The following is a 14,208-nucleotide window of genomic DNA, read 5'->3' on the forward strand; positions in this document are numbered from 1 at the left end:
TCTCCTGGGCACTGGTGGGTAGACTGATCCACCGCGGGGCAGCATCAGCACAGCCTGGCATGGCTCCACTCTCCACCCAATGGCATGAGAAGATCCAGGCCCTGTGGTTTCAGTCCCTCCACCTCCCTTGGCTGAACATGGCCTTGCACTCTAGGTGACCCAGGAAAGCAACTTCCACCCCTTCAGGCAACACCTGCAGGGACTGGAGCAAGAGCCCCAGAAATGCCAAAGAATGAAGCAGACCAGAATAGAATGTCAAGGGCTCTGAAAACTAAACTGTCACTGGAACTACAGCTCACAAAAATAGGCCAGAACCTAGACATTAAACTTAAAAAGGGTGAGTGTCTAATAAAATAGATTTAAATAGCATTTAAAAGTCTCTTAATAACCAAAATGTGTAGGATACAATAAAAGTTCACTCATCGCCTAATATAATAACCAAAATGTGTAGGATACAATAAAATTTCACTCATTATACCAATAACCAGGAAAACCACACTTTTAATGAGGAAAAAAAAAATCCAATACTAAAATTTAAAAAATGCCAGTACTGAAATGACTATGATGCTGAATTTATTTGATAAGGATTTTAAAATCCTTGTATTTAATAAGAATGCTTCAACAAGCAATTATAAATTCTCTTGAAAAAAATGAAAAAATAGAAAATCTCAGCAAAAAATAGAAATTATCAATACAAAAGACAGCCATATGGAAATTATAGAACTGAAAAATATAACGAATATTAAAAAAAAAAAACCTCACGTGGTAGACTCAATAGTAGAGTAAAGATGACAGTGGATAGAATCCATGAACCTGAAGACAGATCAACTGAGTCTATACAGTATGAAAAAAACAAAAATATAGACTGAAAAAAAATGAACGGAGCCTCAGGGATCTATGAAACAGATATGTAACTAAATATTTAAAATATATAATATTCTATCATCAGGGTCCCAGAAGGGAATGAGAAAGAGAGTGTGGCTGAAAAAATACTCAAATAGTTCTTTCATTATATCAAAGAAATAATGCTTAATTACTTCATAAATTTGGCAAGAGACATAAAACTCCAGAGTCAAGAAGCTAAGTGAAACCCAAATAGGATAAACCCAAACAAGTCCAAACTAAGACACATCATCATTAAACTCCTGAAAAACTAAAGACAAAAAACAAAAATCTTAAAAACAATCAGAGAGGAATGATGCATTAACTATACAGGAAGACCAAATTAATGACACCGTATTTCTCATCTGAAACCATCAAGCCAGAACTTAGCAGCACAACACCTTTCAAGTGATAAAAGAACTGTCAACCTTGAATTCTATATCTCGCAAAATTATCCTTCAGAAATGAATGGAAAATAAGACTTCTTAGATGAAAGAAAATTAGGAGAATCTGTTGCTATCTGATCTACATCTAAAGATTTGTTAAAGGAAGCTCTCCAAACATAAAAAAAAATGTTATGGATTGAATTGTGTCCCCCAAAATTCATGTGTTGAAACCCCAATCCTCAATGAGACTGTATGTGGAGATAAGATATTTAAAGATATAATTAAGGTTAAGTGAGGTCATAAGGGTGGGGCCCTAATTCGATAGGGCTAATGTCTTTACCGGAAGAAGAGACACAGGGGCACATGAACATAGAAAAGTCTATGTGAGGACACAGCATAAAGATAGCCATCTATGAGTCAAGGAGAGAGGCTTCAGGAGAAACTAAACCTGACAACACCTTGATCTTGAACTTCCAGGCTCCAGAACTGTGAGAAATAAATTTCTGTTGTTTAAGCCGCCCCACTCTGTGGTATTTGTTACGGCAGCCTGAGCAGACTAATACAGAAAATGACAGCAGACAAATGATGGGACCTTCAGAGAGGGAAAGAACCCTGGAATGAAGAAATATAGAGGTGAACCCAACAGACTATTCTACACCTCTTGAGTTTCTTTCATTATACTTTAAGTTTGAAGCTAAAATCATAGTACCATTTGATATGGTGCTCAATGTATATAGTGGAAAACACTTAAGACAATTATATTTAACAAGTGGGTAGGGTAAAGGGATCTAAATGGAAATAGGGTTTTTATACTTCACTCAAAAGGGTAAAAACCCTGACACCATAGGTGGTGATAAATTACATAGGTAATTTACCTAAAGCAACCACCAATAAAGTTATACAAAGTGGTATATGAAAAAATATTACAAATAAAGAAGAATATAATGTTAAAAAACGTTCAAGTAACTCACAAGAAAGCAAGAAAAAAATAGAGGAGTGAGAAACAAAGGGACAAATAGAAAACAAATACCAAATGGCAGAACTTAAGCTCTAACACATCAATGATTAATTTAAATAAACCAATTAAAAGAGATCATTTATTCTTCAGAAGTTGGAAAAAAATTAAAAATAGATAGTGAATAATATACATTTATCAATTATATACAGACTAAGAAAATGACTTCACAGATAGCATAGATAAGTAGGAAGTAAAAGGATAGAAAAAGATGTATCATGTAAATAGGAATTAGAAAATAGTAAGAGTGACCATAATAATATCAAATAAAGTAAATTTCAGAGCAAGGAAAATTATTTGGAACAAAAGTGGGCATTGCATAATGATGAAGGATTAATCAACCCACCAGGATGTAGCAATCCTGAGTATGTATGCAGCACCTAGCAGCATTTCAAAATACATGAAGCAAAAACTGACAGAGATGAAAAGAGAAATAGACAAATTCACAATTGTAGTTGGGTATTTCAGTACCCAACTTGCAGTATTTGGTAGCACTACCAGAGATAAAATCATGAAGAATACAGATGAGTGAACAATACCATCAGCCTAGTAGATCTAACTGACATTTATAGAACACTCCACCCAACAATAGCAGAATACTCATTCTATTTAAGTGTTCATGGAACATTCACCATGATGACTATGTCCTAGGTCATATAACAAACCTTAATGAATTTAAAAGAATTGAAATCATAGAGAGTATGTTTTCTGTCCATAACAAAATCAAATCAAGAAGTCAGTAGCTGAACAGGGGAGATCAGCTCAATGCTTTGTGACGACCTAGAGGGGTGGGATAGGGAGGGTGGGAGGGAGGCTCAAGAGGGAGGGGATATGGGGATATATGTATACATATAGCCAATTCACTTTGTTGTACAGCAGAAACTAACACAACACTGTAAAGCAATTATACTCCACTAAAGATATTCAAAAAAAAAAAAAGTCAGTAGATGAAAGACAACAGAAAACTTTCCAAATTCTTGGAAATTAAACAATACACTTCTAAATAATCCATGGGTCAAAGAGGAAGTCTCAAAAGAAATTTAAAAATAAAAATTAAAAAATTGCATAAATGAAATAAAAAATACAACATATCAAAGTTGGTGGGATTCATCTAAAGCTGGGCTGAGAGGGGAGATTTATAGCACTAAATCCTTACATTAGAAAAGAGAAAATATATCAGTAGTCTAAATTCCTAACTCAAAAGACTGGAAATAGAAAAGAAAGGAGAAAACAACAACAAAAAGCAAACAGAAGGAACAAAACAAACAGCAACAACAAAAAAGCAGAAGTCAATGAAAATAAAAACAAGAGAGAAAATTAATGAAACCAAAAACTCATTTGTCAAAAAAAAAATCAATAAAATCGGCAAACCTCTTGACAAAAAGAGAGATGACACAAATCACCAATGTCACAAAGGATCCTGCAGCCATTAAAATAATAAGAAACAAATACTACAAGAAACTCAATGCTCATAAATTTGATAACGTAGAAGAAATGGACCAATTCCTTAAAAACCACAAACTACCAAAATTCAGCAATATAAAATAGATACATGAATAGTTCTATAATCATTAAAGAAATAGAATTTGTAATAAAAGCTCCTGAAAAAGAAACCCCCAGGTTTCAGATGTTTTCAAATAGACAATTTCTCCAAACATTTAAAGAATTAATACCAATTTTTACAAATTGCTCCTCTTCCAGTAAAGAGGAGAGAACACTTCCCAACTTATTTTATGGTTAATTACAAGTTAAACGTGCCCACTACCACTGCCACCATTTAATCTTGTTCTGGAGATCCTGGACAATGCTACAACAAAAGAAAAAGAAATAAGAGGTATAATGAACATCTAACTAGAAAAAAACAAAAGAGCCAGCAAATGATTCAGTAAGTTTTCAAAATCAACTTATAAAAATCAGTGCTGGAGTCATGCTGGTCATCGTGTGGTTCAGAGTGTGCTTGGAACTTTGAATTATAATGCCAAGACAGTTTCTGAATGTTTCTGCTCTCAACTGCTCATAACTTCTTAATTATCTACTGAACGCATAAAGGAATAAGCCAGAGATAAATTAAAGGGAAGCCCAGAGCCTCAAGCTTCTCCAACATCCATCAAGGAAGCTCAAGAATGTCAACTGAAAAAAAAATTTCATCTTTCTTCCCTTCAAATGTCCAGCTGCAGTCTTAACCAGTGGTGTCTAATACAAATATGATGTGTATATCATATATATAATGAATTGTTTTCAGTACCTACAAGAAATGAAAATGGAAAAAAGTGTCCTTTCTAAGGACCCTTTCTGCCTTCCTGAGGAAAAGACAGAGGCAGAAAGGATGATGACTGAGTGTCTGAGAAATTGTTCTTGGGACTCAGTGACCTTCGCTGATGTGGCTGTGGACTTCACCCAGGAAGAGTGGACTTTACTGGACTCTTTTCAGAGATGTAATGCTGGAGAACTACAAGACCATGGTCAGATCTGTGGTCAGATACCTGACCACAGCAGGGTATCAATCATTGAAACCCACTCTGATCTCTTGGTTAGAACAAGAAGAAGATTTGAGGACAGTGGAGAGAAGAGGAGTCCCCCAAGACCCAGCAATTCAGCAGGATAATCCTGGGGGAAAAACATCTGTTGGAATTGAAGCAGTAACATCGAATTGAAAAATGCAGCGAGGAACTTGGAAAGACGAGCTCATCTCTCCCATTGAGACAACAAGCAGGCTTGGTTCCTACTTCAAAGAAACTGAAATAAATCCCATAACCTCAGCATTCCTCTCCTGTGAGACAACCAAGTGTATGTGCAGACTTCACGTGGGCCCTCTGTGTCACCCCGGAGAGACTCAGAGACAAAGGGAACCAAGACAAACAGGCTAACTTTCCTTGGAAGAAGGGAATAATCAAGTCACAAGTCCAACAGTTTTGGTGATGGAGACGTGGCTTCCTGGAAGAGGCAGAACTGTAGTGGCCAGTCTGGGTGGAAAGACAGAAAAGCATCTGGAATCCAGTTATGAAAACTCTTCCCCTAGACATCTGCCCGTGTTTGGGGCAAGAAGAGGGAACAAGGATCCCTGCTGTCCTACTTCTTAATGATGCTGATCAGTAAGTATATCAGTAGTTGTATCAGTTTGCTTTTCCTTAATTGCTCAATCTTATACTACCTTACTTTTTTTTTTTTAATTATTAGCACCTTTAATTATTATTTATTTATTTTTGGCTGTGTTGGGTCTTCGTTTCTGTGCGAGGGCTTCCTCCAGCTGCGGCAAGCGGGGGCCAGTCCTCATCGCGGTGCGCAGGCCTCTCACCGTCGTGGCCTCTCTTACTGCGGAGCACAGGCTCCAGATGCGCAGGCTCAGCAGTTGTGGCTCACGGGCCCAGTTGCCCCACGGCATGGGGGATCCCCCCAGACCAGGGCTCGAACCCACGTCCCCTGCATCAGCAGGCAGATTCTCAACCACTGTGCCACCAGGGAAGCCCTACCTTACTTTTTTAATGTCACTTTACACACAGTGGACATTATGTGGAGTTTTAATATACCTAAGTTTTTGCTATCCAATCTTAAAATTCTTTTCTTTTACTTGGAGCATTTACTCTATAATAAATTACTAATAAATTTGAAAAAAAAGTCAATGCTTTCCTACACCAGTAAAACTGGCCAGTAAATACTATAAAAGTAAAATACAAATTACAATAACTAAAAGTATAAAATATCTAGAAATTATCCAAGAATCCAAAAATCCCTCTATGGGAAAACTTAACTCTAATAAAGGAGATTGAAGATCTGAATAAATATTTACAAAGATATCCCATTTTCTTAGATTGGACAATTTAATATTATAAGATGTTGACTCTTCCTAAATTAATCTATGAATGAAATGCAATATCAGACAATTACACTTGGATATTTTTTGAGGAACTCAACTAAATTTATTTTAAAACATATATGAAGGAAGAAAAATCTATGAATAGTGAAGTCAATTTTAGAGAAAACAAAGGGTGAGTGTGCCCTGCCAAATATTAAGAAATGTTGAAAGATGATAATTTAATAAAGACAGTGAAATTGGCACAAGAACAGATGAACAGACCAAGGGAATATAATAACTTAAAGACTGATCCTTGTTTGTATGAGACTTAATGTAAGATAAACTATAAGAATAAATTAATGGAGAAACAACAGTTTGCTTAGTGAATGATTTGGGAAAACAATCTCACCATGTGAAGAAGAATAAAAATGAAATTTGACCCTTACCTAACCCTGATACAGGGATAGACTTTAGCTGGATTAAAGACCTAAATGTGAAAATAAAGATCTGAAATCAGTGGAGAGCTAAGAGTGTTGAAAAGTCCTTAAACTAAACTTCAAAAGCAAAAACTGTAAGGAATAAAAGTTGATAGCTTTCATTACATCAAAATGCACGCTTCTGCTCAATGAGACAGCTAAGATATAGAGGACAGATAGTAATGCAATTGCATGAAACTATAAGGGGTTATTACCTGGCATAAACCAGGAACTCCTAGAAGAATGAACAGATGAAAGGTAGTAATTCAAATAGAGAAATGGGGAAAAGATATGTACAAAATATTTTCGAAATAGGAGATCCTAATTAAGGCTGATAAATGAGGAAATAGAGACATAACATTATTTAGATAAATGTTTGGTTCTCCAGAAGAAATAAAGAGAAAAAGGTTTAAGTGGTTGCCTCGTGAGAGTGTGGCTGAAGATGGGAACATCTGGGGTAGAAATCCTTCAATATAATTTGATTTTTAAATTTAAAAGAAAAAGAACTAATGTCAAATAGCCTCATCCATATCTTTCAAAAAATTAAAGGAAATATCTCACTTAGAGTCATCTAGTCAGTAGTAATTACACTGAAAATGTTGCATAAGAATAAAAATTTTAAGATATAATTTCAAAAATGACGGCAACATACTATTCACAAAATAGGATTCAAATAGGTACACATAAGTGACAAATAAAAAACAGATCTAATAAATCTTATACAGGAATTAAATATATCATATTTTATAAGACTTTTTAGCAGATTACAAGAACACAAAAATACATTGAACAGAAAAAAATATATTGAAAATGAAATAGATATGAAATACAAATGCGAGAGTACATAAAAATATAAACCAAGAAATCATTTTTTTGGGGGGGAGGATAGGTAATAAAACAACAGTAATTTATTCTCTCACAGTTCTGAAGGCCAGAGTCCAAAATCAAGATGTTGGCAGGTCTGCACTCCCTCCAGAAGCTCTGGGGTAAGATGACCAGCTTGTGACGGCTGTTGGTAATCCTTGGCTTTCCTTGGCTTGTAGCTACATCTCTCTGATCTCTACCTCTGTCTTCACGTCTTCTCATCTCCCCTGTGTCTCTCTTCTGAAGATACTTATCATTGGACTTAGGTACCCCCCCGCCAATTCTCAATACTCCAGAGTGATCTCTTCATTTCAAGAACCTTAAATTAGTTACATCTGCAAAGATCCTTTTTCTAAATAAGGTAGCATTCACAGATTCCTGGAATTAGGATGCAGAAGTCTTTTTTTTTTTTTAACTAATGAACTTTTAAAATTGAAATTTAGTTGATTTACAATACTGTATTTGTTTCAGGTATACAGCACAGTGATTCGTAAACCAAATAAATCTTTTATGTTTAAAGTACACTATAGTTTCCAAAGCATTTTCATTTTGAATATGAATTAACATTAACATTAGCTGAACATCACTCCAAACACCTTACTTTGGAGGTAAGTATCAATATATACCTCTTAGATGGATATCTAAGATTCTTAGGATCCTCAGATACATGTAACCAACAGAGAGAGAAGGCACATTGAAAATGTGATTTTGCATAAGAAGCAGTGTGATTTGGTGGATGGGCACATAGTCGCTGGAGCCCAACTACCTGGGTTCTATGTAGATCCTACCTCTTATTGGTTGTGTGATGATGGGCAAGTCACTCCACCTCTCTGTGCCTCAATTTCCTCAACCATAAACTGTGGATGTCAATAATCCCCACCTCACAGGGTTTCCTTGAGGATGAAAAAGTGCTTAGAACACCATCTGGTACATTGTAAGCTTTCAGTTAAGGACCATCGTTTTCCTCGGTCTGATTTCCAACAGACAGAAGACCAAGGAGGAGCAGAGACAGGTAAGGATAAGGAGAGGAGGAGTCATTGCTGGGTCTGGGCTCTGTACACTCTTCTGCAATTCTGTCAGATGTTTTAAGCAGAAGTTCATCCATCATTTTTGGAGGTGTTTTACTCCCCCAGGTCCCAGGCAGCTCCCTAAGACTTCCAGGGATCCTGAGAACAGGATGTCTTTTGTCTCTTCTAGAGCCTTCTGTGGGTGGTTGGGGGATGGGTAGCAAACAGTCCAAGGAGAACATTTGCTTTCTTGTCGAGCTTTTACCTGTCTTTCCACCTCGTCCCCTTTTCATTTCATTAGACAGGGAGTTTCACCTTAGCTCATCCTCTTCGTGCTCTGACACCGCACGGCACACATTTGGTTCGAGAATCACCGAGAGGTAGGCAGGACTTGTAAGACTGTGACCATATTACTGATGAGAAAGCCAACTGTCATAAAGTAAAGCTATTTGCTCAGGGTTGTACAAGGCTGTAAGGAAGAGCCAACGCCGTGAGTCTATAACAAGAGCTCATTGCTCTTGTCCTAGAATCTATTCACTCAGTGTTTACCGGGTCAATGAGGGTCAGGTTGCACTGATGCAGGGGGCAGAGGGGACAAAGATTAATAAATATAGATCTTCTGTTTTAAAAAAATTTTGTTCTTTGGCTGCACTGTGGAGCATGTGGGATCTTAGTTCCCCGACCAGGGATTGAACCTGTGCCCCCTGCATTGGGAGCGTAGAGTCTTAACCACTGCACCGCCAGGGAAGTCTCTCCCTGTGGATCTTCTAGCATGTTCAGAAGAGGTTTCCATCAACACAGCTGGTTGGAGCATTTGATCTCATCAGGTAGTTTGTACCTGAGAGAATTAAGGTCTCCATCAACATGTTTGAAGGCTGCATGGTGCAGATACAACTGTGCCGATTTTAAAATATGGTAAGTTGATTCTAACATTCTTCCAGAAGAGAAAAAGTGTGAGAATGTCAAAGAATATTTCGAACAAGAGAAAGATAGGAGACTTGTCCTACCAGATACAAAAACATATTAGAAATCAACAATAGTTGGAAAGTTCTGACATTAGCCAAGGCAAGACAAACCGCTCACCAAGCGACTATGGATCCATACGAAGAAGTATTTGAAGGAGAAAGGATGGCCTTTTTATAATTGTGGAGTGGGGACACCTTTTTAGCAAGGCAAAATTTCCAGGCCATAATGGAAGACACTGACGGACTTGATAGTATAAAAATTTGAAATAGTTGTAGAGAGAAAGATAACAAAGTCAAGAAAAGAAATTAAAAAAAACTTGTCATATAGATACCTGATAAAACTATTTGTTGGTACCTATCCAAAGAAAGACTTTGCAAACTCTTGGACTCAAGATTCCAATTCTAAAATCCACATCGTAGAAATTCCCACAGAGGCACATATAGTTACATGTTCCAGGATGTTCATTTCAGCATTGTTTGTCGTAGGAAAAAAATAAGAAACTTAAATGTCTACGAAAAGAAAATTAGTCAAATAAATTGTAACACATCCAAACTACAGAATACTCTTCATAAAGTAAAAGGAATGAAGGCCTGGTATAGAAAAATTCCTAGGTTAAGTCAGAACAAGGAACAAGAACAAGGCTGTTGTTCTGCATTTAAAAAAATCTATTTGAATATAGGTATATATGTAAATAGAAACCGGTCCTGGAGGATCTCCAATGAACTGTGAATAAGAGTTACCCCTGGGAAGGGGAGTGGAATGGGTGGAAATAGGATTTTCAAGTTTTATTCTTCATGCCTCCTTATTGTTCGGATGTTTAATTTGAACATGTAATCACTGTGTAATTTTAAAAATGTAAACAACGAGGAAGCAAGGCTCCTCATCCCCAGGGACGAAGAATAAGGACTTTGCACATCCATCTAAGCTGGGGAGTCAGACGAGCCGGGAGGCCACCCAGCCACTAAGGGACAGAAAACAGATGTGGAGGAACCGTGGGCCACGTGCACTCACCAATCCCCTGGTGCTCAGCTCCAAGCAGAGACTGTGGGTCGATTGCCCAGGGCAAATGAGGGTTTTCTCTTCACTTGAACAAAAGAAATCAAGAATGTGGAAGAGGCAGATGTGACAGCCATAAAATGATGTATCACCCACAGATCTGAAGCCGTGGAAATGGCAACTCAGCCCTGTTCTAACTCAACTCAGCTCAGCAGCAGCAGTGTTAGGATGCGCAGATAGAGAGACATCTCTGCTATCCCGGTAGGGCACTCAGGCCTGCCTGCATGGAGGCAGCCTCTTGGGAGGTCTGGCCTCCAGACCTCTACTAGTTCTGAGCTTGTGAGCTGAGAAAGGGCTAAGCTGCAAATACAAGTCTTTCTTACCTGCAAGGAGCTGGGAAACCCGACAACACACCACACTTTAACTGCCTCTTTCACTTTCACTGGCATCAGAGCCTAAACACGCTGGGAATTTGAACAGAGGTCTCTCTCTTCAGCTCCAGCCCCCAGGGTGGGTGGGACACTCAGTTTCTCAGCTATCAGCCCCCTTGTGGGAGATGGAGGGGTGGGCTTGGAATTAACTGCCAGGAGATCTGGACTGTCAACAGAACATGCAGGAAGCTGGTTCTAAGCCGTGCATGTGAATTAAGGGAACAGAAATACTCCTTCAGTCTTCAGTATTTGGGGTGGCTTCCATAAAGCAGTTGCAGGAAAAATCACGGACCTGGATGTCATGTAAGTCCTAAGCCCTCCTGGAGTGATTTCCTACTGGATCATGTAAGAGGTAAGAGATCTGCACTCCTGTATCGAGTTCTTTTTGCCAATTTGTCTCATTCACATTATTATCATTAATAATAATAATAACACATATTTTGTACTTACTACACATCAGGTGCAATTTAAAGTATTTCCATGTATCGTCTCACCTAATTCTCACAACGGCTCTGTGGGCTGGGGCACGATTACTCTCATTTCACAGATGGAGAAACTGAGGCACAGTCAGTTTAAGCCACTCTCCAGGTTCACACGGATGGCAGGTGGTGATGCTGGTTGTCCTCTAGATGACCTGACTCCAGGGCTTCCTCTGCACTGTGCATGGAACCATCGGCAGCCTCCTCAGATGTCACGGGGTCTGTGGACTAAATGAGGGTGAGAGGACAAAGGGGCCCATGGTGACGAGCAGCATGGAGCGTGCCTCCAAGGAAGTTCTTGGAAGCCATTAAGCAGGGGAGGGATGGCGTGGGGCTCAGGGGACAGTCACTCTGAGGATAAGTACCAACAATTGGGGGAATGGAACCCAAGATTTGAAGTTTTCTGGCTTGTGCATTGTCATCAAAATAGGACATTGGTTGGTGTGAGGCCGAACAAAGGGGCCTCCACATCCCCTGCGGGAAAGGTGTGTATGGGTAGTTCTTTCTCAGTGACAGAGGTCTGTCTGGAGACGAGGAGAATTTTCCAACTTGGCCTGGGAAACACTAAGACAGCAGGAGGATTTAAGATAATTCAAATATAGTCCTTCAGCCCAACTCTCTATTTCACAGAAAGAACTTGTTCAGTGAGGAGTAGGGTCTTGTCCAAGGACTCATGGCTATTGAGTAAATGAGCTACGACCAGACCCTGTTCTGTTTTCGAATTTGCCTTGGGCTGCCTCCTGTTCTGTTCTGGCATACTGTCCTCTGTGCTGACGCCTGCCACCCCCTCCAAGTCATAGACTTCCAAATGTTCATCATGGACAACACAGATAAAGTATTTGATGTAATGACTGGAAGAAAGTCAGTTCATTAGTAGCTATGTTCATTATCAGAGATTCATACTTGATTCAACGGTTTCTAGTATATTCAGAGAGTTGTGCACTCATCACCACAATCCGGTTATAGAACACCTCCTGGAAAGGTCTCCGGTGCTGACAGTCTTCATCAGTCAATCTCATTCTCACCCCCAGCCGCAGGCAACCACTAACTTATCTTCTTTTTAGATTGGCTTTCTCTGGACATTGAATATACATGGAATCACATAATTTCGTGGTTGTTTTCATCTGGTTTCTTCACTTACCAAAATGTGGTTTTTTTTGAGACTTATTTATCCATTTCTTTTTATTGCTGAATTGTATTCCATTGTATGAATATACCACTTTTTGTTTACTCATTCATCAGTTGGCAGACATTTGAATATCATGAATAATCCTGCTATGAATAGGGCTTCCCTGGTTGCACAGTGGTTAAGAATCTGCCTGCCAATGCAGGGGACACGGGTTCGAGCCCTGGTCGGGGAAGAGCACACATGCCGCGGAGCAACTAAGACCATGCGCCACAACTGCTGAACCTGTGCCCTAGAGCCCGCGAGCCACAACTACTGAGCCCACGTGTTACAACTACTGAAGCCCGTGCGCCTAGAGCCCGTGCTCCACAAGAGAAGCCACTGCAATGAGAAGCCTGTGCACTGCAACGAAGAGTAGCCCCCGCTCGCCGCAACTGGAGAAAGCCCGCGTGCAGCAACAAAGACCCAATGCAGCCAATAATAAATAAATAAAATAAATTTAAAAAAAAATCCTATGAATACTTGTGTACAATTTTTTGCACAAACGTTTGTTATTATTTCTCTTGGAAGTGGATTTGCTGGCCCACATGACAAATTTGTATTAACTTAAGAAACTGCCAAACTTTTCCAAAGTAGTTGTACCATTTTACCTTTCCACCAACAATGTAGTTTCCAATTTTTTCCGTATCTTGCCAATATTTGGTGTTATCTTTTTGATTATAGTCATTCTAGTGTGTAATAGTATCTCTTTGTAGTTTTAACTTGCCATTTCTCTGATGACTAATGAGGTCGAATACGTTTTCATGAGTTTAGATATTTGAATGTCTCTCTTGATGCAATGTCAAGTCTTTCACCATTTTAAAATTATGCTTTTGGATTTCTTATTTTGGGGTTGTGTTCTTTATACTTATGGATACACATCTTTTATTATATATGATTGGCAAATATTTTCTCACAGTCTGTGACTTGTCTTCATTTCTTTCAAGCTGTCTTTTGAAGAACAAATTAAACAATGAGTTAATGAAGCTTAATTTACCAATTTTTCCTTTTATGGCTTACGCTTTTGGTATTGTATCTATGTTTGCCTAACCAAAGATTTAAAATATCTCCTCCTGTGCTTTCTCTTAGAAGTTTCGTAGTTTTTAAGCTTTATATTTAGGCCTGTGGTCCACGTGTCCTAACCTGACTCAAAGCCCCACTTTTCCTGAGCTAGAGCCTCCTGTGGACAACAGAAAGGGACCCATTGTGGGTGGCTTCTTTCTCCCCTGGGGGCAACTGTTGAGTGGAAACCAGCTCAAAAGGTTTCCATGCTGCTCACCCAGCCACTGCCTTTCTAAACAGAGGTCCGTTGATAGAGCACTTCAGAACCCTCTCTCTCTCACTGTTTCTAAAACAGCATTGAGGTTTGAGATGACTGTTGTTTCTCAACATTTTGCTTGTTTCATACAAATTTACTGCTTCCAGTAGATATTTTCTGTGGTGTATATTACCAGATTGTGGTCACTCTACAGCTTTAATATAAAGACTCTATTTTTGGTTCGTGTTGATGTGTTTCAAGTATTGAAGTTAAATAATGTGTGAGCATTAAATAATGTTAATAAAGTTAAATAATGTCCACCATCTTTTCCAGGAACGTCCAATCATTTTTGAAACGTAGCAGTAAACAACTAGATTATTGCAATTTTGATTTATAGAGTACTATAAAAGTAGCTGAAAAGTTACAATCCTAATCTGTTTATAAAAATAATAGGTCTGGTACTTTTGCAGTCATAAAAGTGGCCAAGGGT

The 14,208-nt window shown here is 38.6% G+C and overlaps 1 protein-coding gene across 6 annotated transcripts in view; it reads left to right on the forward strand.

Moving 5' to 3' along the window:
• LOC130708511 (dihydropyrimidinase-like) overlaps positions 1 to 14,208 on the forward strand; it is a 117,781-nt gene that overhangs the window by 96,490 nt on the left and 7,083 nt on the right. For 2 of the 6 annotated variants that reach the window (XM_057549203.1, XM_057549220.1), the window contains one exon: positions 7,475 to 14,035. The exons of 2 other annotated variants lie outside the window; for them this stretch is intronic. In XM_057549203.1, coding sequence (XP_057405186.1) covers positions 7,475 to 7,547 — 73 coding nt within the window. In that variant the 3' untranslated portion in view covers positions 7,548 to 14,035. Of the gene's footprint in view, positions 1 to 7,474; positions 14,036 to 14,208 lie in introns of those variants that run through there. 2 more of the 6 variants (XR_009008734.1, XM_057549222.1) reach the window with 2 other exon arrangements.

This window comes from Balaenoptera acutorostrata, chromosome 6 (genome assembly GCF_949987535.1).
Source record: "Balaenoptera acutorostrata chromosome 6, mBalAcu1.1, whole genome shotgun sequence".
NCBI classification, from domain to species: domain Eukaryota; kingdom Metazoa; phylum Chordata; class Mammalia; order Artiodactyla; family Balaenopteridae; genus Balaenoptera; species Balaenoptera acutorostrata.